At 50.5% G+C, this 26,340-nt stretch overlaps 3 protein-coding genes across 3 annotated transcripts; 2 read left to right on the plus strand and 1 right to left on the minus strand.

Annotated features, from left to right (window-relative positions):
* Window positions 1-1,349: 1,349 nt before the first annotated feature.
* Window positions 1,350-4,193, plus strand: VFPPC_03129 (glycosyl hydrolase; the record flags this gene model as incomplete). Its single annotated transcript, XM_018282669.1, has 8 exons — window positions 1,350-1,512; window positions 1,577-1,659; window positions 1,728-1,891; window positions 1,971-2,193; window positions 2,245-2,348; window positions 2,420-2,549; window positions 2,599-2,790; window positions 2,841-4,193. The coding sequence occupies 8 exons, from the start codon at window positions 1,350-1,352 to the stop codon at window positions 4,191-4,193; spliced, it is 2,412 nt and encodes an 803-aa protein (XP_018147233.1).
* A 10,243-nt stretch (window positions 4,194-14,436) lies between these two features.
* VFPPC_03132 (hypothetical protein) lies at window positions 14,437-14,859 on the minus strand (the record flags this gene model as incomplete). The annotated part of the gene is made up of 1 exon (XM_018282671.1): window positions 14,437-14,859. One exon carries the CDS (start codon window positions 14,857-14,859, stop codon window positions 14,437-14,439), a length of 423 nt encoding a protein of 140 aa, XP_018147236.1.
* Window positions 14,860-19,426: 4,567 nt separating this feature from the next.
* On the plus strand, window positions 19,427-20,836 carry VFPPC_03133 (GATA-type sexual development transcription factor NsdD; the record flags this gene model as incomplete). Its single annotated transcript, XM_018282672.1, has 3 exons — window positions 19,427-20,206; window positions 20,277-20,594; window positions 20,657-20,836. The coding sequence occupies 3 exons, from the start codon at window positions 19,427-19,429 to the stop codon at window positions 20,834-20,836; spliced, it is 1,278 nt and encodes a 425-aa protein (XP_018147237.1).
* Window positions 20,837-26,340: the final 5,504 nt, after the last annotated feature.

The following is a 26,340-nucleotide window of genomic DNA, read 5'->3' on the forward strand; positions in this document are numbered from 1 at the left end:
GGACGCTGAGATGATGGACAAACCCCCCAAGAAAATGCAGGCCATGGCTCTTGTTGACAATGACCATTACGGCGCGATTGAATCGCCAGGAAAGAAATTTGTGAATGGTAGAAACTCTGTTGGGCAATGATACACGAATGGATGGACCGTAAACCGAGGCTCACTCTCCTGATGAAGCAACTAATTACGGTCCGCATCCCCTCTCCCATGACATCAACATTCTACCGATATTCTACCGCGCCATGCAGTAGCGCAGCTCAAACCCCCCCTGGCTCCGGTTCAAGCTGGGAACTAACTAGCATCAGGTCCTCGAGAGACCAGTTGACCAGACAATTTGTCAACAATGAAGGATGAAAGCACACGCTGCCATTGGATGCTGCGCTGTCAGGTCTCCTGAACAACCAGAATGGCGGCGCAGCCAGGGATCGATCCTGCCAAACATAGACCGGACTTTCCAGGCCCGTACCAGTGTGGTTCATGGACAAGGCCCCATCCAGGAAGGTTCGACCTACGGTTCGCTTGCAAAAAGTTGGTCTTTCTTTCCTCGGTCTAGATGTAAATAGCTGCCTTGGAGTGACTTTGGGAAATACGATTACTACACACTTTGTCTTGCAGACTTTGCTTCTTGTTCTTATTTTCTCTTCTTCTGTGCAGCAGACGCGGCGATCGCTCACTCCTGTGCAAGCAGTTGAACAATCATTTTTATGCAACCTGATTATTTCGTCAGCATTAGTTGGTCCAAGCAGCCAAGCTTTCCTTTGCTTTGGCTTCACTCTCCACCTCGCCCGATCCGATTGCCGTCATGCGTCACAGGTGGATTTGCGGGGAGCTCCATCAATCTTCAATCGGTCCAGCTCTGGCCAGAGATACCTTGTCCCTGCAGCATTTCCCCGCGCAATTTTTGGCGGCCAACTTGTTCTGTTTTGGGGACAGTCGGCTCAAATTGCATTGTTGACGAACCAAAGCCAACAGAACCGGACCGAGAGGCCATGCAGTTTGGTGGCTATTCTTCATCTCCACCAGTTGGACGGTCAAGAGCACCGAGCTGCTCTGCTTTTTAGACAAGAGGGGTTGTCACGCCAGGGTTCGTAGCTTACCCCCGCTACTTGAACTTGGTAGGGTTGTGTCTTTGGCTGATTTGGTTTAAAAGGGACATACATAAAGAAACATACTCCCGTGGAAAGGTTTCACTCTTTTTAAGGGAATTTGGCTTCCCCCAAGAAAGAAGCGGTGTCTGTTCTCATCATTTTGCGAATGCTGTATTTGACTTTCACCTTGCTGGATAGTCGTCGGCGCATAACGTGGTGACGCGTGTTGGAGTCTGTTTACTGTGTCTCTCAGTGCGCACAATGATTACCATGCAACGAATTCTGCTCTCTGGGTTGGTCTACCTGGTGGCATGGCAGAGCGATTCTTCGAATAGTTTGGTTGCCGCTGCCACCACTGGAAAAAATGATCCAATTGCAAATGACACATACTTTTATGGGCAATCCCCTCCTGTCTATCCTTCTCGTGAGTCCAACTTGGCCAGAATTTTTACATCTTACCCTAGACTATGACGCTGACAATTCAGCAGCGGAAATGGTGGGAGGGTCACAATGGACAGCAGCTTATCAAAAAGCCAAGGCATTGGTTGCACAGATGAATTTAGAGGAGAAGGTAAGTTAAGTTCTCACCAATTCTTGTTGTGATCCGGTGGGACATTACCAATTGTCTAATTTCGACAGGTGAATCTTACGGGCGGCGTCGATATGGGAACAGGGTGCTCCGGGAGTATCCTACCCAATAAGCGGTTAAACTTCCCGGGAATGTGCGTCAGCGATGCTGGAAATGGTCTTCGAAATACTGATTTTGTCAATGCGTACCCTGCTGGCATTCATGTTGGATCCAGGTGAGCCTACCAATACATTTGGAATTCGCAGTGACAGCATCGCAACTTGAACCCATGCTGATAGCACCTACCTCCGCAGTTGGAATAAAAACTTGGCACGCCAACGAGGTGCTGCCATGGGCGGCGAATTTAGGAGAAAAGGCGTCAATGTTCTTTTGGGTCCCGTGGTAGGACCAGCCTGGAGGGTTGTTCGAGGAGGCAGAAATTGGGAGGGATTCACAGTTGACCCATATCTATCAGGCTCTTTAGTGGCCCAAACTATTGAAGGTGTTCAAAGCCAAGGAGTGCAGACCAGTCTCAAGGTTCGAGCTACGAATACATCTACTAGGCGATCTCTTGCTAACTTTTGCCAGCATTACATCGCCAATGAACAGGAACTAAACAGGAATCCAGGTGGTGAAGTTGAATCAATATCATCCAATATCGACGATAAAACTATGCACGAGGTCTATCTCTGGTAAGTGTAATCCGGTCAATACTATCAAAGGCCATAAAGTTCGTATTGTATGGCTCATTGACTTTTGCAAGGCCATTCCAAGACGGCGTCAGGGCCGGCACGGGCAATATCATGTGCTCATATCAGCGAATCAATAACTCGTATGGCTGTGCCAACAGTAAAACTTTGAATGGCCTTCTCAAGACAGAGCTCGGCTTTCAGGTGAGTGACCTCAAGTGCCAACCGCCTACACATACTTACAAATCCGCAGGGTTTCGTCATGTCCGATTGGGGTGCTCAGCATTCTGGAGTCGCGAGCGCTCTTGCTGGAATGGACATGGCTATGCCCAGTGGTGGCTCCTACTGGGGTGATCAGCTTGCCGAGGCTGTCAAGAACGGTTCTATTCCAGAGTCTCGAATAACGGACATGGCGACCAGGGAAGTTCCTGCTTGTTCAAAGTCGGTAGTGCGCCTGGCTAACTGTCTAGTAGGATTCTAACCACATGGTATCAGTTTGGTCAAGACACCAAGTTTCAAAAGCCAGGTGTTGGCATGCCATTGGATGTTAGACAGCCTCATGAAGCTGTTGAAGGACGCGACCCCAATGATCGGCCAGTACTTTTAGACGGCGCTATTGAAGGGCATGTACTGGTGAAAAACACGAAGAATACGCTGCCCTTGAAGTCTCCTCGAATGCTCTCGCTCTTTGGATATTCGGCGAGGTCAGCCGATTCACTTTCACCTGGCCCTGGTGAGATCTTTATCAACTTGTGGCGATATGGAATGACTTCCATCAGCCTCGCCGATGCCATTTCAGGATTAGTCGGCGGCCAGAATACAAAGTTTCCAGATATCGCCTTCAATGGTACCATTTTCGGCGGAGGGGGATCTGGAGCAGGGTCTCCTGCTGTTTTCGTTGCCCCCTACGACGCCTTGTCGATTAGAGCTGCCCAAGACGATACTGCTCTGTTTCACGATTTCGGAATGCCAGATCCCGCTGTAGTGCCGACCACGGACACTTGTATCGTTTTTGGAAACGCATGGGCTGCTGAAGGCTACGATCGCCCCGGGCTGTATGACAATTTCACCGACTCGCTCGTCAAGCACGTGGCCGATCAATGCAACAAGACAGTGGTCGTCCTTCACAATGCCGGGCCACGCATCGTGGATGGCTTTGTTGACCATCCGAATGTTACTGCCATTATATTTGCGCATTTACCAGGTCGAGAGAGCGGTACAAGTCTCGTCAAGTTGCTCTACGGGGAGGCAGATTTCTCAGGAAAGCTTAGCTATACAGTTGCCAGGAAGGAATCTGACTATGGTCACTTACTCAGCCCCGACGAACCGGAAGGCAAATTCCAAAAATTCCCCCAGTCCAATTTCACGGAGGGCGTGTATCTTGATTACAAGTACTTCGACAAGAACAACATCACGCCGCGGTACGAATTCGGGTTTGGTCTGAGCTACACAACTTTCAGCCTCCAAAATCTCGTTGTACAGCGCGTCAATGGTGGCAATTCGGGCGAATGGCCAAACGGCGCCGTAATTCCAGGAGGCCATGCGGACTTGTTCGACAACATCGCCACAGTGACAGTCGATGTCACCAACACTGGCAGCGTAGCCGGCGCAGAGGTGCCACAGTTATATGTAGGTATCCCTGGGGGCCCTGCCAAGCAGCTTCGTGGATTCGAGAAGCCGTTTTTGCAGCCTGGAACAACTGTCAAGGTTGAGTTTCCATTGACAAGACGCGACTTGAGTGTATGGGATACGACAGCTCAGAAGTGGCGAATGCAGAGGGGCAACTATAATATCTATGTCGGAACGAGGAGTCGAAACTTGCCGCTGAAGGGCTGTTTAACTATTTAGTTACTATCTGTCACATTGATGACGAGTGAGGCAATATATGTCATCCGCATTTCGTAATTGCTTCTGGATATGACGCAGCTCCCAGCCCGAAAATCAGAGGTGCCAATGTATTGGGGGTGCTCTACCAGGGATTGTTTCAAAAACAAAACAAAAAGAAAAAAAATTATAGGGAAGATTAGGAGGGGGTGAGTCGAGGCAAGATGCCGTGATACAAGCAGGACAATGTCACTCAAATTCAGATTCTCCCATAATCGTGTCGCTTGCCAACATGGGCAAAAATATGTTGACAATTCGCATAAAGATTGCCAACACATCACTTTTATCCATTCATCATCACACAAGCTACAGAGTAATGACATGTCACCAAGATCAACCGTGCGTTGGTGGGCAAAGCGCAAGTTTGAGTTTATCGATTCCAGAACACCTTGGCAAAACATAATCTCGGTTGTCCTTGGACCGTGTTCCCCAGAAGAAGTGCGGAGTATGAGTCGACTCCCCCCCCCCTTTGTTCTTGTTCTTGTTCGGATATCGTGCCCACGAGGAAACCATGTGAATATTTCATCTTTGTTTCCTGGTTCTGCGTCACGCTTTTATGCATCTGATTGGGACATTTGATGCGTGAAATGTGATTGGAATGCATATGCGCTGCAACGCTACCCTATAATAGAAGATGCAAAATGCAGGTGTGACCAGGGGAGCAGGATTTGGTTCCCTGCCTGGGTCTGTCTGTCTGTGTTCTCATGGATGGCTGTGTCGGTTAACTTAGCTGGGCTGGCTGGTTCTGTGGTTTGTATGGAGTAGCCCATGCATCGTAATCTGACAAATAGCGCAGATCGTAGGAACATCCGATCAGGGAACAGCCCGCCCGCCTGGTGCAAGCTGCTCTGTCAATAACGACAGATGGAGCGGAGTTGGGAGGTAGGGTACTTGCTCTCGGCTACGAGTACGAAATATGGCCAGAAGCTGGTACTGGCGTTGTTTTGTTCTTTTTTCCACGGGGTTGTTTTTTTTTTTTTTTTTTTTTTGGATGATAGAACTTTTGGGGGAACCAATCAACTTGTGTACGGCGACTTTCTTCAATGGGGACTGAAAGATGAACGAGTGGGTTGACATTTTGTTTTGTTATGTGATGACTTTATGCATGGGGGTCATGAGTCGCGGCGTGGCTCTCGGGAGGGCGATGACCATCTGGGACCCGAAACGATCGTGCCAAACCGACCCAGACTGCGATGGAAACAGACAACTGTTCTGACCAACACATGGCCCTTGAGGCGGACAGGGGGGGCTCGACGTTGGGGGGGAATGGGTGATGGATTCAAGAAACGACAGGTGAGCCACATGGGCGAAAATGAAGAGGAAAGACACGTCTCATTTCTTTTGCCGTTTCTGGAACAGAGGCGAGAGAGTAGTGTAGGATATTTCTGTACCAGATGAAGGTCGTAATTACGGAGTAAATGCCGTCAGCAGGTTTTTAGTGCGAGTGGTGACGAGAGGGAGTTTGTGTGTGTTATTTTTACAGCTGGGTTGCTCCGGAGGTATGGTACGATGATTATCGACATTCGATTAGCGGCTGACTGGGCTGGGCTGGGCTGGGCTGGGGATGGGGCTGGGTTGTGGTGAGATGGATGAGATGAAGAGCATGGGCAACTGCATGGGCCTGGGGGTGTAGGTGAATCAGGCCCAGCCGTGTCCAAGTTCAAGTCCAGGTCCAAGTCCAAGTCCAAGTACAGCCAGGTTCAGGTCCAGGGAGTGAGAGATGACGACGACGACGATGATGATGTTATGGCCTCCAAAAATTATGCTTCCACACCCACAGGGTTTTGGTGGTGCCTGAGATCCCGCGATCCAAGGGCCCTGTGTGCAGGCCGCATCGTTGATGATGCGTCAATGTGACATGTCCTCTGTGCTGCACAGTGCTTTCACCCTGGAAACCCTTTTGTTTTGCTGGATGAGGAAGCAGCAGCGAGGCTACTGTTATGCGGGCCTTGTGAGCAGGCATGGATGTGTGTATGTATGTATGTCTGTATGTACGTATGTATGTACACACATGTTCATAGGAATCGTGTGGGTGTGCAGTGTTGCATCATGGTGCAAAATGTCACGCACCCACCTTGGACAGAGCCCAATGACATTGTGTTGAAACGAAGCGTAAACGAAATCTTCCAAAGGCCACCAGTTTGAGCGTGATGCAGGAGCTTCCGCATATTATCAGTGTCGGGCTTGATCTATGAGTTATATCGTTGGCAGGCAATCTGCCCTCACCTTCAGTACCTTGGAGGTGCATTAAACCATTCATCGTGATGTCCATGTTGCCTCGAGCAGCCTTGCTGAAGAATTTTGCAAACAGAAACTAAAGCAGCGTTGTTTTGGCTTGCCCAACAACTACTTCGGAGGAAAACGCCATGTGTACCGGAATCCCTGGATATTACTCACGTCGTGGTGAAGGGACAGTGTGCTTTTTTCTCCCGGAAGTGCCACGCTGGGGTTCTAGCCGAAGAAAGATACCCATCATAATCAGGGGCTGCGAAGAGCTTCCATCACAGCCGAGGTCTGACACTTGATGACCACCTCAGATTAAGATGAGTCAGGTGTGGGAATGGCGTGGTAACAGCTAATAGAGGATAGTATTTGTTAGGCACAAACACGAACTGAGCTGGCAAGTTGAGCATTTTGCAGCCGATATCATATGGAACTTGGCAGAAATAACTGAAGGGGAAGAAAGGGTTGCAACACAAACACTCGCCTGTATGGAGTCGAGCCACTCTCGTCCCTCATTCCTCCATTGTCATTTTGGTCAAACCCTTCTTCGGTTTCGCATCGCGCCACGGATCTGTAGTCTGTCTTGCGGGGGACGAGGATTTGGCTTTCCGCTGAACCACATCTTGCTGGGCGGTTGGCCCTGCGGCGGTGGTCTGCCACAGATTCCTCAGAACCCTAGCAACCACTGGTGACAGTTCCCTTCCTCTCTGGGTATGATGGGGTAAAATTCGGCCATCAATTCTCAAAACGAACTTGACATTGAAGGCACCATGTCAAAGCCTTGGGGGGTGGCTGACAAGCCACCCCTCCACACGGACAACCCCCGAACTCCGCTGTCAGATTCACCGTTTGTCTTTATTTTCTCTTGTGGGTTCTGGACATGACAGGACAGAGTGGACGGAATTAGATACACTTGTGTGTACGGAGAGGTGCATGTATGTTCTTGGGATGGGGCACGTCCCAGTTGGCTGTGACGCCATGACCGCCTCATCCGCCATCTCATCTCCCTGGTGTGAGAGCTCAAGGTCGATGGGTTTGAGGCCTACAACAGCCTATGAACTGTGTCTCTGCTGCGTTTGAAACCGCCGGGGATTCGGGGAGCATCGTTTTCTCCTTTCACCGCTAGCCTCTATTTTATCGACATTTGGAAACAATCTTCCTCAGACAATTGGCTGTGGTGGATCTGCCATTGCAAAAAAAAAAAAAATAACGCACGGTCATTTGATGACAACACTTCGGTAAAGATCGCAATCCCCACTGACCAGAGTATCGGGTCCATAGTTCATGATTTCGGTCACTAGGGCCGATTTATTTTGTAACCCGTCATCTGCAGAAAATTGTTCACTCCCAGGGGAGCAAAATAAGGTGAGGCAAAAAGGTTAGACACATCTCAGGTCCGCATGTAATAATGTGCCCTCGGCCAGGATCTCGGGTTCATCCTCTTCACCAGGCAAATGTTGGGTGGCCGTCGGTTTGGCGGTGCCAGCACCGCCTTCATCCGTCCATGATAATACGGCCGTACCCAGGAGCCATTGCTATTGTAACAGGCGGGCAATCACAAGCATGGTTATTCCTGCATCCCGTGCCATGATTGATCTGAAACGCCATCGAATCCGAATGGTCCTGGTTAGTTCTGTCGATTTCAACTTGCTGGATATGATCCTTGCAAGAAACAGCCGCCGTGAGCAAGCAAGCAAAAATCCCGGCATTTCGAAGCACTCAAAGGCCGGGTTATCTTGCGTGGCATGAAGCGGTTAGGTTAACTGATCGGCAAAGACAAGCACCCCAGAGGCGGAATAGACAGCGATGGGGTTTGCAATTTCTCCCGTTGTGCTGTTGAAGAACCTGGTCCCGAAGACGCCATCCCCTCTTTTCGCACATTTCTGGTAATCCGTACTCCATACTTCAACGCGACACCCTCGGAACAGTTCCAACATGGCACTCGATCTTGCTTGCCACAAGAACGGGCGCTGTGCAGACGCCCTGTGCGCCATGACTTCAGCGAGTACCGTAGCTGACAGGCTTCTTCCCACCGTCCATGTCATTGAAATCCGCCATCAGGTCCGGCCGTCGGCGCACCATCAAATCATGTTGGAGAAGATTGGTGCAAGTTGGTGTGGGGTGGATCGGGCCGCCACGTCGCCAGCGATCACTTCTCAAGCATCAGAGTGACAGGTGGTAGCCGCGATAATGTGCAGGCTCCATTGTGAGCCGGCTGTTGGTCGGGATCAGCTGCATGCTTATCGAGTAACGAGATCAGGGATACGGATACGGATGACACTGACGGTGAACCCTTGGCCCCCAAGAGCACACAAGCCCCATTCCAGGTTTGACTAGCACAAGTTGTCCGCGCTATCGACCACTACTCTGGTGGATCGTGATCAAATCAGCGCAGTCCCCTTTACCCTTTGATTAGCTGTCCACAAGATGCCTGTATTCTGCTTGCCTGTGTGGCTCTTGAGCCATTAGGAGCCTCAGCCCGCCTAAATTGGCTGCGACCTCGGACATCCTTAAGAAGCAAACTCCACGAGCACTCAATTTTGTTGACAGGCCGTGGCTGCATGATTGCTTGCCTGCCTGAGTTGAGAGGGTCAACATGGACATGGGATGGTCTGTCAGCTCGAGGACAGCAAATTCCGCAGGCGGAAAGCCACAACCAGCGAAGTCACTCTGGACAAGACGGCCAGGATCAGACAGGCGAAGGACCATATCGTTTGGTTTGTGAGACAAGCCGCATTCTGACGGCACCTGGTTGACCTGGAAAATTGATTTCAAGCTTAGAGTCTTCTTCGGCTTATAATGCTCCTGTTCATGGTGCTGGTTCAGACGAAACAGGTTTGCGATTCCAAACATTCATCACCAGCGCTGGGGGACAATCCAGGGGGGTTACAGTACCCGTAAATCCTCAGATCCAGTGAGTGGGCTGTGCACTTCGACGAGACAGGCCCTTGTGTATGGTGATCGGCCAACTTTGTGGCCTGCCAGTCTTGGAAATCCCCAAAAATGTGTATGCCAAAACGGCGACCTCAGTATCGTGCCCTCTTGAAGTCTCTCGTCGTCTTCCGAGCCAGGCTTAAAATAATGAGATGCAGCTGCCGACTCGTCCAACGATACTTGTTGCCATTCGTGAAACTTGATGGAGGTTGCTCCGGCGTTTGTGTCCTGGGGACTTCGGATTTCCTCAGGCGTTGTCACCAGGCCTTGCATCATCATTTGAGAAAGGCTAGTTTTGTCCACACACCCCATCCAGAGAGCTAGGCTCTGCATGGTTTAAGAGATCTTTACCTCGTGGTCGATCTTTGGTAACCCCTAGCATGCCGGGAGACACCCATCTGCTGGAGTCCACCGAAGTAACCCTACAGATCCATCTTCATCGGCGTACCTGGTTCTTCCCTGCCGCTAATCTGACGCCCAGCCTCGAGATGATGAGCTTTGGAGTCCACAAAATAGCTCCGGATGAAAAGATTGCTGTGATGCCTCCGGCGGCTATGCATCACATGTACGAAGTAAGTGTACGCTGCGAAATTTACTGCGTACCTGCAAGGTCGGTGAAAGCTGCTCGACTTGGTCGTCTTCCGTACCGACATAGAGGGGTTCCCTTCATCAACCAATCTCGACTGATGCGAGATGTTTGAGAGCCCTCCACGGAACCTCTTGGATTGTCGAGCTTGGACTAGTTGGGTGGTGGTGCCAGGCCTGACCACACCCCATCCTCAAGGCTATGCAGCAAAAGAGGATCGGTCATCAGCCTGCCAGTGCAGTCTGCGCATAAGCGACGGACCGAGTCAGGATCTGACTGTTTCTCTTTCTGGGAGGACCGACTCCCAGAACAACACGCATTATCTTCTGGTTCCGCCCACACACTTGCATTTGTCCATCAGGACAACCACCGGGATTTCGAGTATCACATCTGAGTCAGTATATGATACAAACCCCCCGAAATTCCGTAATAAAATCTGCTCTCGGTGGTGGTCAAATAGAATCCAAAAATAAGCTATTAATGTGTCGCATTCACCAGTACCTTGATGAGGGAGACACACTGAATACTGTCTTGTGACGCCCATGGTGGCCAGCTTTGCAAGCCGCCTGTTGCGGCTGACATCAGGAGGGTACAACCTGACGATTTGTAATAACCAAGCGGTGACGGAATAGGGATAGGAAGCACGGAGTACGGAGTATGGAGTGCCAATTCAGTGCTTCCTCTTCCTGGACATCTCGCCCCGGCAACGCTGTTGTCTGTCCCATTGGTTTTCAACAACGAACAGTTATGTGGATCAAGTTGTTATGTTGGTTGTGCCTGGGAAGACAGGAACTTTGCCGATACTTGTTCAGAACATTTTGTCTGCAAGACCTTGAGCGTCATCAACTCGCCTGCTTGTCAACAATTTCTCTACACGACATCAACTTCAGGCGGCGGAAAACCAGTCAACGAAAGTGAACTAGCAGGGTGCCATGCTCCACCAGCCATCTGTTGAGGTATGAAGTGATAAGATGGGCAAAATTGGGGCATTTTCCAGGGTGACCGCCGATTCCATCCCGATGTCTTCAATGGAGCACAGGTGGACTCCGTACTTTCCAGTGAATGCCACCATAACTGGGCCGGGCATTTCCTCAAGGTCGCTAACTTGAATACCTCACAAACCAGAAGTACATTGTGCCTCTTTCTTTCTTCGTCGGACTGACGCTTATGGCGGTCCAACTTGGTGCAACTTGCAAGTCTTCCACTCCCATGTGATGGTCAAACTAACTCCACAGACTTTCAGGGCTTGGCGTCAGATATGGAGGGTGTGAGAAAGAACGGAAGACTACTTGACTCTCTCTGGAACGGTTGACAAGGTCTGTTCGAAGCGAAGCACAGTCAGCACCTTATGACTGCGACTTCACTCCGGAAGTGTCCTGGGATATGTCGTTTTACCAATCTGAAGGGCCAGTTCACACTCCGGCGAACTGGCGGCATTAGGAGGCTCAAACCATTGTTTGGAGGTCTGGTAGTCCAAAACTGCGAGAGATTGGGGTTATGCAATTGTGGGTCGATTATGATCTGCTTGCTGCGCCCTTTGTGTGTGCATGTACTCCGTATGGGATCAATTGATGGTGTGGGGGGCAGCTCGGAATGTCCCATCAGGATCAGGATCTCGAGCCGGGAGGCCCCAAAGCATAATTGCTGATCCACACGCTGCCTCTCGCGCACAGGCCTCACCGCGGAAAACGATCAGCCACCAATACTTATCTGTGTTAGTTGGACTTTCGTTTTGCTCCCTGTACATTTCTCCGTGTCAGCATCATGATTAGGCAAAACCTCCCAAGTACTTGACGGGCAACTCCTGAAATGCGAAACCCAATGACTTACATGATACCCCGGGCTCCGAAGCGATTGAAGTTAAGGAATTAGTCACTGAATTTCACAGTGTAACTGGCTCGGTCCTCAATAACTTGTATGTCGCATTGCACATGATGCAGACAGCTTTCGTAAACACTTGGATAGAACATACGCCCATCCGTCTTGTGCAGGCTCTGTCAGAGTTTGGTCTGGTTGAATGGTGTGTTGACGCCTGTCGCGCTCATAATATATGAGGATTCATAATACCAATTCAATAGATCCATCACGGCGTAAGTGGATCATTGGTTCCAGAAGCGACTGGTCTGAATCATCTTTACCGAGCATCTTGTGTGGTGTGGCTTTGAGGCGTATTGGTGATTGAAAGCCAGAGCCAACTGCCCAATGCTTGGGGACGCTCAGAATCAGAGTCGTTTAAGTGCTCTTATAATACGAACCCATCATGTTCTCTGTTGCATAAGTCCTTTCCCAAGTGGTAGAAGTCAAGCACAGAAGCAACAAGGTGAAAAGACCGTCCCTTGGCCGAGGCATTGCTGCCCATGTCAGGGCGAATTTGGGGACTTTGATTCGTATTGTGGTTCAGACACATTGGATCCGGACCAATCTGGTATCCCCTTTATCAGATCACTAGATCGGACCCATCCACAGCCTACCAACTAAACGGGACAATCATCAAGAGCTGGTAAGCGATTGTTTCCGAACCCATTCGTAGGGATACTGGTGATCCAAGGGTGCTCTCGGCCAATAGCCAATACTCAGAGGGGATTCACCTTGCTGCATGTTGTGCAGCTCATAGTATCAGGATACTAGGCTTGAAAACTTCACCATAGTCGCACCCCAATTTTTATGGCGACCTGAGGTGTGGGAAACGGTTTGATCCCAGGTGCTTGTTGAGACAAAACCCATGAAGGCTCTCTCTCCTTTGCAGGGTACGTCTTCAAAATATCAGGGCTCTCAGGCTGGTGGTATCCGGGATGCTCACAATCGAAGTGAAAGCCTGACGGACTGGTGGATTAGGTATGTGATGATACCTGTGTGGTCTGATTTGGGGATGGGGCAAGCTGCCGCTGATCGAAACGGCTGCTATTGAGCAGCTGCGGCTCAGCATAAACACCCCAAGCTCTTCACTCATCGTCTGAGATCACCACATTCTGCCATCTCAGGCGCCGCCGGCTTTGGTTGTCCATGTGGAGTACGCCGTTCCATGTCCATGTTGCTAAAATGCAACCAGCGCTGTGTTGGCTGAAGGTTTCTGCGCCTGGAACAGTGCCTGTCAGCGTGACATCACCATCCTGCCCGAAGTCGCATCTGATGCAATCTGGTATCGCAGCACGCTTGTTCCAGAAGCCCATGGCGGGCTTTACCGGAGCAACGGGGCACCCCAAAACACCAGACCAGACCAATATTCGTCTTGAAGTCAAGTGGCCACCGGAGATGGTTGCCAACCTGGGAATAGAGTTGCCAAATCGTGCAGGGCAATGACTTGACGCAGCCGACCCACAGAACCTTGGCGTCTCCCCAAGTGTCATCATCCATGCCAGGAGGCCCCGCTGCCCTCCGTCTTTTTTGAATCGCGATCGGTTGTATCCCGACCAATTTTTTTCTTTGGCGGCTTTTTTTGGTCTGGCTATAATTTTTCTTGTCTGATTCAATTTAAACCCCTCTCCACCAATGACAGTGTTAGAGGTCTGTCTGTAGGTCTCTCGCTGGCGCCCCGAGGACCAAGGCTTCTTTCGTATGAGATGACTTGAAAGCGCAATTAAAGTCTGAGCGTCGAAGGACAGATGTTTGCGTAGTATTGATGTCAGCTTGCTAAGTGCCCAGTCAACTGGGGCAAGTACATGCCTTGTTGGGAGTTCTCTCGCTCTTGCGAGGTCCCAAGAGTGTGGAGGATTTAACATGGTGGAAAACTTCCATCGTCCTCGTGCTCTTTTGTGGGACTAACATGTCCACACCGTTCCCACTTACCGACCGAACGCTTCCCTTTGCCCATGCTCAACTTTTGCTGATTCCCCGAATTCCCCTTTGTCATTAACGAAGGAGGGTCCTTGATGTAGACTCTCTGGTGAAGATGGCTTATCCCAAGTCTACTAATGAATTTTCCCCTTTCGGCAGACCCAGTGTGTAGTACACGTAGGCCCCACGAAATCTGACCCCTGGGGTATATGTGAACGCATGTCGACGTAGAAGCGGTCCGCGGGCATTTGTCTGTCGTCGGCCTTGCGATGGTGAATGGATCATCGAGGTGTTGAACTCGATGGCCTGGTTCATGAGTTATTACTAGGGAGGCTGGACCAGCATTGCGAATGGATCGGAAGGCAGGGATGTAGCTGCACAGAGCAACACCACTTACTGAGACAAAGGTCATGTTTGCATGGTCAGCATGAGGTCCTTGTGCTCTTCTCTCTGCCCCAAGTCTCCTTCCTTGGCCGTGATAAAACCCCAAGGCCTGTGGTGCTCCAGTTCTACTTGGTTGCTTGACTCTTCGAAATCAAACCAAATTGAGGTTACCGTACCCGCAAGCACTACCAGCCAGCATCAAGGGTTCGATCGGCTGCATGTAGCGGCCTGTGGGCTCTGACCGAGAAACGGATCGGATAATGATAACGACCTTCTCGATTTGAACATGTCTGGCGCCAAGCACAGTTAGCGCATCGATCCAGGACTTGCGTTCACACCTAGCCCAGCCAGCAGCATCTCATACCATCCATCCATCGTTTGAGGCTTGCTAGCCACGTGTGGTGCCGTCTGTGGACCTCGATATCGCCTTTCTTCATCTTTTTGGTCCCAAGCTCTCTCTGGTTGGCGGGGCTCGACAATTTCCAGCTGTTGGCACAGCTCTGGCACTCGCTGTGTGCTAAACAACGACTCACTCTTCTCCAGTCGAAGGTTGATCTTGGCCTGCTCCCTATGACGGTGCTCGGGCAGTGTACTGTTATTCTTTTGACAATTCCTCTCAGCTGGATATGTATCCTCTCGGTAGGCTATGCTGATCAGCCAATACCACAGCACTAACTCACCCTGATCGCTCCTGCGTGCTGGTCTTGCTTCGTCACATGTTGCCCACATGTGAGACGTTGCCTTGGCAGGTCAGGACATCGAATGGCCCCAGTGACAAAAGGAGCAGTCAACAGACCATTCGCACAGTATACGAAGTGCTGAGGTAGTTCCAAACATATGTTAAATGACAAGATGAGAACAGTGCTCTGTCCTGTGTAGTTCAGCGAGAGAACGGAAAACAGCCCAACAGAGGTGATAATTACAACGGGTTGAACCGCCTTGAATATAAAGCCAAACACCAACTTACTGTCAGCGAAACGAATGGACCTATTCAGACGAGGCGAATTATTTGCACTTCCTAAATTGCTTTCAACTTGAGTCTTTCCTCCTCATTGTATCGTCTCTCAGCAACGCAGGCGCCAGAGTGGAAATGCCAGGTCACGATTTGGGTTCTCTGACTTTCGCAAACAAGCTCATGGGACCTAAAAGAGTTGTGGTGCCACGGAACCCGCAGTAGCTATAGTTAGCCATTTGGGCCGGAAACGCAGGCTGCTTGGTCAAGATATCGAAGACTTGTTTGACCAATGCCTTAGAGACCGCCTTTTCGCTGTCGGCAAAATCTTACTACTGGGTTTGTCTATCCATTTCGTGGCCTGAGACTAGGACTATTCGCAGACCAGACTACCAGTTTGGCTCAATGGGAGGACTGACCTTGTCTTTACATATGCAGTGTTGAATACTAGGATGGCTTGTCTTCTCTCCGCCTCTGGCAGAGCTCCAACTGGCGTGCACTATACTTGGGTACTGAATCGCACGTATGCCAATGAGTGGCACCTGTAGATTCTGGGGCTCGCGTGGAGTGTCATGGCGGCATCAAAAATGACCAACTTAGCCTGTCCCGACTGGTTCAGACAGCTGGAGCCCTGCTGTATGGCTGAAGCATGAGACAGTGCAGCCTTGGATAAGACCGGGGAGAGAAATTACTTCCATGACTCGCTGTGGATGCAGGCATTGCGGCTATCGTTTGGGTCAGTCACGAAGCCGTGGCTGAACCAAATCTGCCCTGCCGTACGTAGGTGGAGGTGCCTTTTCGCACACCATAGTTGGCGAATGTATGAGGACAGACGACAACATTCTTCAGCTCAGTAGTTCGTGCTTTGTAGCTGAGACTTCCAGCGCCAGCTAAAATCTGGAAAGTTGCACGCAATGGACGGAGCCAGACGGAGAGACTAAGCATTTCGCAAATTGAAGTGAACCACAGGACAGTGATATCAAGATCCACCCCCCAAATCGAAAACCCTGCGCTAGAGGGACTAGATCGGTTGCCCCTTTTAGTGTCAAATGCGCCGGTAAGTGATGGTCTTCTATTGATGCTGAAAACGAAACGGCTGTCAATTGTTTCTCTGATTGGGGGCCTCCTGAACCCTGTTCCTTTGATGATGATGCCTTCCTTGGCAGTTGTGTTGGGAGCGCTTGTCACATTTTCCAATTCCGACGTCACGGAATTGAACGTGAAAACACATGTTCCATGACGCAGACCCTGCACATATATTATTACACGAAGCGGCAGACATCGATTGTTGAGGTTCTTCTGATAAGATATAATATCGGAGCCAAAAGGTGGTTATCTCGGTAGACTTTGAGTATCCGGACACGGTAAATGGGCAGAGCCGAGCTTGAATATTGGTAGGGGACAATAAAAACCAAGGTACCAGCGCTTGGGAGCCAGGTCATTTAGTTCTGTTCGTTAGGCTTCCGAACTTTCCGCACCTTTCTGGCTGCAAGAGGGTGTGTCGGCGCACATCGTGTTAACCATCAAGGATTTCCCTATTGGAGCAGACTATTCCTGATCAGATATGGACCTCGCGCAGGTTGACCGGTTCGAAGCGTTTTGAAATCATGTTCTGCTCCAAGCGTGCTTTTGGGCTGTGCCAACAGTTCACGCATGGAGTGATGGCACCGTGCTATGTTGCATAACGTACTTGACACCATCAATAATCCTGACAACAGTGATGATATTGCTTCCGACCGAGCAAGCAGTGAGAAAAATGCCTTGATTGAAAAGCAGACAAGGGAGACAACCTGACGAACCAGGATTCATTGTTGCCACCATTCACGACTGTTCCGAGGGCTGGACATGACTTCAGTTGGTGGTTGTAGGTGGCACCTGCCTTCGCGAAGCCAATACTCCGGACTTCCTTGGGCAATCTCCTTCCCTTAGCCGCGTTGGAAACCGGGCGGGAAGGAACGATGCATTGCAGCATTGGGCTGGTTCAGCCAGCCCAGCCCAGGCTCAAAACGCCAGACGCCATACACTGCAGCACCATTCGATCACGCATCGCATAATGACTTAGATCACGACGGCTCAACAGGCGTGCACTTCAGACTCTGAGCACTAGAGTAAGAGGGCATGCATGCACTCCTTTCCTCTGCATCTACAGTACATGTTGCGCAAGATGCAGGATACAGACACGAAGTACAATGTACAATGTACAAAGACGTCGGCATTCACACCCTCCACATTCTGCCGATTTGATCCGCGAGATGAGTTCGATCTCTCTTACGCTTGAACTCCTGTACCCCATCTGTACAGTGCAGCACTTTTCAAGCTTCAACACACCATTGCCCACGCCCCAATTCGCGGACCTGCACCGAAATCTAGCACACACATCGCTTTGTGGGCTTCGGGGCTTCACACCTTGCCTTAGATTCGATACAAGCATAGATATCCATCTCGTCACCTCAAGTCCAGGTCCGGGGTTGGCACACCATTCCGCTGCTCATGTGTCCAATCCATGCTGGGCAACGCTCATCACACCCACGCAATTAGAACTCCAAGCCCACTTCGATCTGGGTTTTCCAACAGACTGGACTGCCCAGGCTCTACGACGCACCCACCGTATTCGAAGCGGCCAGCCAAGTCAACCAGCCAACGAACACGCACAACGCAGCCAACCATACCCCCTACCTCCCTTCCATTCAATGAACGGCTCGATGGCAAGAAACGCTCAAGTTCTTGATGCTTGGCGCCTGATGATGGTTGGTGAGCTAAAGAACCGTGTCATCTTGCCTTCTGCTGGTACCCGCCACCCCCTTGGGGTTCGACAATCTCGCAAAAACTGACAATCTGGCTGATCACAGTCACACCCAATGCGAGTCCCACTTGGACTCTCGTCAGAAGCCCTCTAGAAGCACAAATCTCATCCGTCCGCTTATCCCTTGCCCACCGAACTCAGCAACGGCTGGTGTCATTGTGGAGGCAAAAATAACAACAGTTGTGCCCAGTAGCGGGCGCGCTACTGCCTACACGCGATGCTCAAATCTCAGGCGTCCATCATCCCGACATTCCAGTTCCCCGATAGCGATTAGGACTTGGGGCCAGGGGGTGAGAGAAGATCATGGGGCGTGAGCCACCGGGCCACCGGCGGCCCAGCGGGCTGTTGTCTCTTTACCAGCTTGTAGCTTGCAGAAAGCCTAAGGACACCGATCCCTGGACACACCAGACTCTCAAATGACCTCTGTGACGGCCATAACGACCTAATACCGGCGCTGGATCCCCGACTTTGTCCTTTCTGGTTTAACCACCCCCGTTGTCAATTATAGTCACACCATCCCGGGGTCCTGAAGTTGGTTGTACGCCCTCCCAGGTCAAGACTAGTGACGACTCTGGCGCACCTCCACCATCGTTTTCCCACGTTGTATCGCGGGCCCCGGCTACGAAAGCCAAACTCGCTAGCAGCGCCCCCTAAAAAGCGCAGAGACAAGCACAATCCAGTGCCGCGGATCTCTCATCTGAGGACTCCACTCTCCATCTCGTTGTTCGCTCAGGACCCAGCCCAAACCCAAGCCCACCTCAGTAGCAGAGCATCTTTGCCTAGACCCTTGTCGGCTGGTTCGCTCTTTGGCTCTGTGGACCTCTCTATTCCTGGTCTTGGGTCTCTGGATCAAGCTGAGAGGGCCCGTTGCTGTTTTCTGCTGGGTCAACCCTGTCTGCCCCAATGACAAGCTCGCCAACGCCACCACGAGGTAGTGCCCATCGCGTCAGATCTCCTTCAACCTTGCCCCAGGCTAACCTGGCCTTGGGTGTGGCTTGCTGGTATCGGTACTTTTTTATTGTTATATTGCTATTATTCCCTTTTTCTTCTTTTTATCCGCTTGTCTCCTCCAACCCTCTTCATTTTCACCATTGTTGTCCCCTTCCCACGCTCACACGCCAGAAAAGCTTGGGTGACAAGTTTGTATTCTTCCGTCGTTCAACTGACGAGGAACATATTTCGTCCTGTTTATTCCTGCTTTTTCATTCCTGGCAACAGTCCGATGTGTCTACAGCCATAATCTCCAGGCCTCGGTTTCTTGCCACGCGCGCTATGGAACCAGGTGACTCTGGATCCCGCCCAAGGTACGTCTTACATTTCAGGCTGTCCCTCGTCCAGCTTTTCTCTGCCTCGTGCACTGTAACCTACATACCCTTTCTTCGTTGTCATTATTGACACACTTGGTTGTCCGTAGTGTACATTCGAACTCTGCTCTGCTTTCAGAACAACACCAAAGACAACAACAACCCGCCAACCCACTTCAAACTTCATATCATTCTCAGCGAGAACCCTTGGATCGGCGGTACCCTGAACAACCCGCCATGGCTACGGCGACAGTTCTAGCACCAAGCGCCCACTACCCCCAGGCTTCTTCATATTCAAACTATCCACCACATCAATCTGGGACAACACCGGCGCCAGCACCTTCGAACCCTACTGGCAATATGATTTCTAGCGATCATCGCCGCTCTTCCGACGAGAAGGAACAATCTGGCCGACAATCTCTACCGTCTATTTCAGAAGTCATCTCCGGAGCCAGACCGGGCCAGTTCCCCCCTCCTGCTCAACCCAACATTCAACCCGGGTCAAGTTTGCCTTCACCTTTTGCAACACCAGCGCCCCGTCCGTACCCGGAGTCTGAGAAGCATTCCCCTCAACAGCTGCATACATCAACATATCCGCCTCGACAAGAACCCTTACCTGCCTTCGCCGATTCCCCCCGCCCTCCTTTCAATGGTCGACACAGCCTCCCGCCTGTATCAGACCGTCGGGCAACACCTCCCACAAAATCTGACCTTCCGCAACATCGCCTTGCTGATCCCCAACAGCAACCGGATCCGCATGGACCGAACGGAGCATACGGTCACCCACCGCCGCCAACTTCGCACCCATATGCCTCCGGGCATCTTCCTCCTGGCCAGGTGCCTCTTCCTGCTTATCCAATTTCACCTCGACATGCGGTGCCCGCACCACCGGGACAATACGACCCTCGTGGACAGCCTGTGCGACATGAGGAACCTGAGTACTCCAACCGTGCGAGATTCGAGCACGCGCCAAATCGTCATTTTGAGACGTGGAGCTATCAAGATGCTCTTAGCCGTGTAAGTATATTATCACCAACAAATACCCATGTTGAAATCTCCGCTGACATGTGTCATCCCAAATGAATAGATTGGGTCCGCCTCACGAACAATATTCAATTTTGCGGAAGCGTATGGCCGTATAGCGCAGGAACAGCACGGCTCCCACCCAATTCCCGAGCGTTTGCCCACTGAGCGAGAGGTCAACGATATGTTGGGCAACATCGACATGATCAAACGCTCATTGGAGCAAGTCAAGGATGCCGTTCAAGCCTCAATTCAAAGCGAGCGAGCGAGAGAAGGCACAAAGGGGAAGGGGGCATTTGAGGAGGAGCATCAAGATGTCCCCATGTATGACAACGGAATGAAGCCCCAGTACACTATGACAGAGGTGAAGAAGCGTCGAGGCGTAAGTGATATCTTTGTTTTCTGAAGAGTGCGCGTCTGATGGCAGGCTAACGATATTTACAGCGGGCTGCTCCTCCTGGTCGATGCCATAGCTGCAACAGAATTGATACCCCCGAGTGGAGACGTGGCCCGGATGGTGCCAGAACTCTATGCAACGCCTGTGGCCTTCATTACGCCAAACTCGAAAGGAAGCGACAGCTGGAGGCCAGATCTCTTCGACCCAAACCGGAGGATAGAAATTAATTTTGCTTCGACTCCTGGGCTCAGTACTTTGCCCCTTTTCCAATGCGGCGGCACGAAATCGTTATTACAGCCTCTGACGAACCGAGGGCTTTTCGAGACGTCTCATTCGACAGCCCCTACGCACGAATGACCTACGCTGTCTTGTTCCACCGCAGGGTGGTAGGACGGGAAGTTTGTAGCTAGCTAGCCTAATCTCTGCGCGACAAGATAGTGGCGCAGCGTCGATCTCGATGCAGCCGTGTGGCACCGTTCCCCGGAAGGGACTGGTTTCTTTTGCTGCTCTTTTTTTTTCTGCCTGGTTCCCCTCTTCCCTTTGGTTGTGTTCCCACCTTTCTCTGGACTTCATGTGGCCCTTTTGTTTGGGTTTCTGTATATAAGATTTGCAATCCTCTTGATACCTTGAGACTTGATTTGGTGGATAATTTGGCATTACAGGCGTTTTTATTTGGACTTCACTGGTACAATTTTATGGGCTGCTTCATTGGATTGATTGGAGCAGCAACGGGGATGGGGCTGGATTTGTTTAGACATAAGACATGTTATACTTGCCTAGGTGCAATGCCGGTACAGACGGGCAAGGGCAGTTGAATGCAAAAGAACGGATTTTCAAGATACCGCAAACAATAAAAAACATTCAAATATTCCAACACTGAGACTTGTCCATTGTCCATCTGATGCGAATCAACTTGAGAATCTCACGATCGACTTGGTGCATAACTTGCCACTAGAGTCATGTACAACATCAAACTTACACATTAGATCAAGGCCAATCCGGGGAAGATACCCGCCTGGTTGATGGCGTCTGGTCGATGCGGCTAATCCGCCAAGTGTCGTTGTGACACCTTTCTCCTTCCATCTTTCAACGTTGGCTGTTGATTGAGCGATGCTATTACCACCACGGGCGGTGCGGTGACACCCGTTCTTTCTTTTTTGACTCTGTACTTGCGTTCTTTTGCTTTTTCTACATACTTCCCTCTTTCTTTTTTTATTTGGTCCTTCATTTTGTTAGCTAGGTGAGTTGGGACCAACAATAAAGCGGGCGCTAGCTAGCAGGGGTAAGAGGACCAATATGTTGGCCGGGCCGCCGTCAGGAACACCGCCACATCCCTGTCGTTGCATGTTAACCGTGGTTGACGGAGGACAAGGCTCGTCAGAAAAGCACCGTAACTGGTCATGAAAAGGAGCATGTGCGAAATATGTTTGTTGGTTCAAAAGTTTAATATGCAGACTGTTTGGCAGGGTGTATCGTCATGGTCAAAACATTGAGGAGTTTGAAGTGCGTCGCCTGTTGGTGCACGGCTGTTTGGCGCCGCCACGAACTAGTACGTTCTAACTCAATAAACATTGTAGATGTGGTGTCAACGATTTCAGTGACCATGTTTGATTTTGATGTGCTTACCGGAGCTTGTCCCGACACTATTTATTGCCTTGCACCCTCTTCCTTCCTGGCGTAAATTGACAGCAGCTAGATGGAGTGTTCCGACAATCCAAATTTCCGCCTTGTGCCATGAAATAAATTTACTGGCTCATGTTGTCGATGTGGTGAAGACATTGCGTCAGGGAAACTGATAAGAAGCTCTATGGCGGTGCTATGTTGAAAGTTATTGACTATCTGCATGGTCAGTAATAGCATACCGTTTGCAGGAAATTGGCCAGAAGATGAACCCTGGCCTGGTTGGTGGCTTGACATCGGCAGCCGTAACAAGTTAGATATGTCTAAATTGTTATTCAGTAGCAGATACTCCGTACTGAAGGTCGAGGAACAAAGGGTCCAACAAGACACAACAGGCGTCACAAGGATGGACCAAAAAGGGGTACCAGACTCATGATTTGGCCGTCCCTCAATCTGCAATACCAGCCTTTGGACAAAAGGTAAATACCTTTTCATGCCAGGCTTCTGGGTTTTCTCGGGATGTGTTTGGCTCTGCCGGTTGAAGAAAACATGTTCAGATCGGATTCCGTCCTTGATGATTGGAATTTTGTTACAGAATAGTTTCGCCTCGTAAAGACACATGTTGCGGCGAAAATAAAAGCTACCAGTCGGAAACGACAGCAGAAACGCTCTTGTCTTAACGCCAGGATTCCTGTCTTGGCCTTACAGAGCGAGGAGCCAGGCCATCGCACGAAACACTCGTACTCGCAGCATCCGTTATTCCCTACCATGTTCCGTGCTCATTACCTAGGTAGTTAGTAGGTGAGCACGCAGAGTACTCCGTATGTGGTTGTTACATGCGACTTTGGATCCTGGCGTATTAGGCTTGTGCTAGGTTTGTGCTAATAAGTCCATCGCTGTGAGCATCTCTGTCAGGGCTGTCAGGAAGCAGAGTGGGGGAGCCAAGGACGCGAGACACAGGAAGCCAATGGGTGATGACCAGATTGTCCTTGATGCAGGTAACAGAACTTCGTAAAATGAGACTGGTCACATCTCACGAGTCGCATCACCAGAAATTGACGTGAGGGGCGGCAAGGTGTGTCGTGTTCTGGCTGCACGCCATACGAGCATGTCATATTGCTAGAAAAGTCGGCAGCCTGAGCAGGCTACACATTAGCCATGGCTCAGTTGGATTCTTCATTCTCATCGACATCCGAGATAATCCCGGAAGTTGCAGGTTGCAGCACAGTTGACTTTCCCAAACTGGACGCTGCGATGCATGGACCGACATCCGGTGCCCATTTTCCCGTAGGTTATAAGAGATGCACATGGGTAATACCCCGTAGACCTTACAATGATCACTCACAAAGCGACTCAGCACATTCCCTGACCTTGAAAGCACCTTGCCGGGTTGAGCTGACCTGGGGTCGATGTCGGAGACAAGCGTAGATCAGAGTAGAGTAGTCCGTATTGCTAGTCACGGAGTATCGTGCAACCTCGGTGAGAGATCCTGTGCTTCATTCAGCAGTTTATCGCACGGGTGCAAACGTCAATGCTAGGCAGTGGGCAAGTGGTTGAAGTCGCACAGACCCAGAGTTGACGTATGACTTGTTCCACCATGAACAACAGGACTCAATGATACGAAATGCTTCATCAACTGATGGGGTAGGATTATAGCGCATGCTGAAGTTCAAACTCGATTGGATCTTTTGTCAAGATCTGAGTTGTTCCATGATCTCTTAACGATATGATATTCGCGATGATGTCAACGAAAAGGCCATGGCCAGCAATATGACGACGTTCATCTGCAAAGATGGGCAGCTTGCAGAGCGATCTTTTGAGTCTCTTCTGCAAAATCCGCCTTCAAAATATGCTTGAAAGCAGACTCGCTCTTGTTTAAGATGGGAGATCTCATACCGTGTAATCTTGTTGCACAGAAGTCTCTGAGGCACAAGATCACTTTGTATCCCGGTTCGATGCCGCTGATACAGCGACACAGGGTCAACCCTAAATGAGAAAAGTGCCCGTCTCGCGTAACATTGGCTTCTAGAGATCCGTCTGAGCATTAGCATACGCAGGCTGTCTTTCTTTGGGTCACTTTCCGATCAACCCTCAACGAACATTGTCTATTGCCTCGTGGCTAGAAGACTCACCTTGTATTCTGTACAACCGGGTAAAAGCTATGGCTGTATCTGTGCGCACCAATGGTGGAGCATGCTATTGTTGATTTGCTGATGCATTCTGAGCAGTGAATATGCTGTCAGTTGCTTCGGAAAGTTGTCAGCTCACCGCCTGTTGCTAAATGTAGGAGTTTTGCTTCCAAATGGAGGTATTCTAGCCGCGATCCTCGTGAAGACCTAAATATTATGAGCAATCAGGTTGATGTTTCTACCAAAGGCCCTGTGGCACATCTCAAGGTCGACGGACACCAGAGTCTATTAGATTGATGCTGGGCAGCTCCACGTTTTCTCCTCACCTTGATATTATCATCTTACAAGCAAATCCATGATATCAGTTTCTGGCATTGGAGACAGAAACTAAACGTGTAAGAAATGAACTGGAAAGGTACCGGGCAATTCCGGTCGAATGTGGCATCCAAATTGGAGAGGCTACACAGGCCTCCCTCCCCCTCAGTTTCTTGGCTGCTTGTGTCTCAGCCACGGCCGGCGGGAATTCACTTTTCTGCTCACACAAAGCATTTGGCCCATCATCAGCGCTCGACAGGGCCGCGAATGGCTGGACGGCTAGATACCGGACGGAACGGCCACAATGTCACTAGGACTCTCCTGAGACGTAAGATTGTTGCTTTTCATTCGAAGTGAATAAACAGGGTGCAATGTGCGACTTGTATCAGCAGCCGCAAAAGCCCTCCCCGATCATGGACCGGTGAATTTCTTAGTTCTCGTTCCAAGTCAGACACCTGTCGAACAACATGGGTAAACATCAAGTGCCGAACTCACGTGATGGTTAAGATATAATGCGTCAGGTGCATTGCCATTGAATCGATCGGTGAAACCATGACACGGAAATAATGTCCCAAAGGGAGCAAGTAGAGATCCTGTATTTCGGGGTCGACCACCAGGAGCAAGACCAACACTGTCTTTGGACACTCAACAGCGTGGCTGCAACGGGGAGCATACTCAAAAAGGGAGCCCAAGGGCGTGAGAACAAGCGATACGAAAAACGAACGGCGGGTCGGCGAGGGTGCGAATGCACATGGGAAGTGAGATTGACTTAGCTTGTATTACGGACCAGACACTGGTTGGATGCGACGGAGTTGTCTCAGACCGGTAGTGAGGGAGCCCTTGATGCAGCCACGAGATGGATCTGGCTTGTTTAGATTCAAACGCCACTGTGATGCAAGAATAGCATTCAATTTGACATTCATGTCTGTTGGTCTTGGCTCAGGGAATAGTTGGCGGCCTGGTTGCCTTGTTTTGAAATATTGTCCCGGCTGGTGATGAGGAAGGAACGAAGGACCAAATCCGACTTAACTCCTCTGTTATGACTTCGTACTCCGTCAATACGTTGCCATCATTTGCGATATTCGGTCTGTTGTCCAGCGCCTGTCCCAACCAAGACTGTCTTCTGGGTTCTTAGGGATTCGTTTCTACCAGAATGCGATGCTCTCGCGGACTGGAAAAGGAGCAACTGATTTTTTCTCGCTCGCCCGGTCGGGCACCGCCTTCACCAAACGGCCGTCAAACATACTGCGCGAAATGCCAGTGGTGGCTTTCTAAAGTTTCAACCAATTGTTACCTAGGGCCAACCCAAGCTCATGCATCGGGATAATAAACACATGGCGTCAAGGTGATGTGCCGGACCAAGTGGAATGACCGGTAATATTTCAATGTTGCTTGCTGTTGCTCATACTTTCATTATAGTTGACAATTTGATTCCAGCGTTTTCTGAGCAACAGGGACAGGCTGGCTTCCTAATACGGTCTAGCGTCGTTTCTGTCGATCGCCAGATCTGATCTCCTTCTCATATCTCACCCCTACTACCCAGCCACCGTGGGCCGATCCTTGGTGTGGAGAGAAGACAAAAGCAAAGCACAGGAGAAGAGGGAGGGGGCGTAGGGGGTGGCTTGAGTACCTGGTGCAGCTCCAACAAGCGATCCGATGCTCAATAC

This window comes from Pochonia chlamydosporia, chromosome 2 (genome assembly GCF_001653235.2).
Source record: "Pochonia chlamydosporia 170 chromosome 2, whole genome shotgun sequence".
Taxonomy (NCBI): domain Eukaryota; kingdom Fungi; phylum Ascomycota; class Sordariomycetes; order Hypocreales; family Clavicipitaceae; genus Pochonia; species Pochonia chlamydosporia.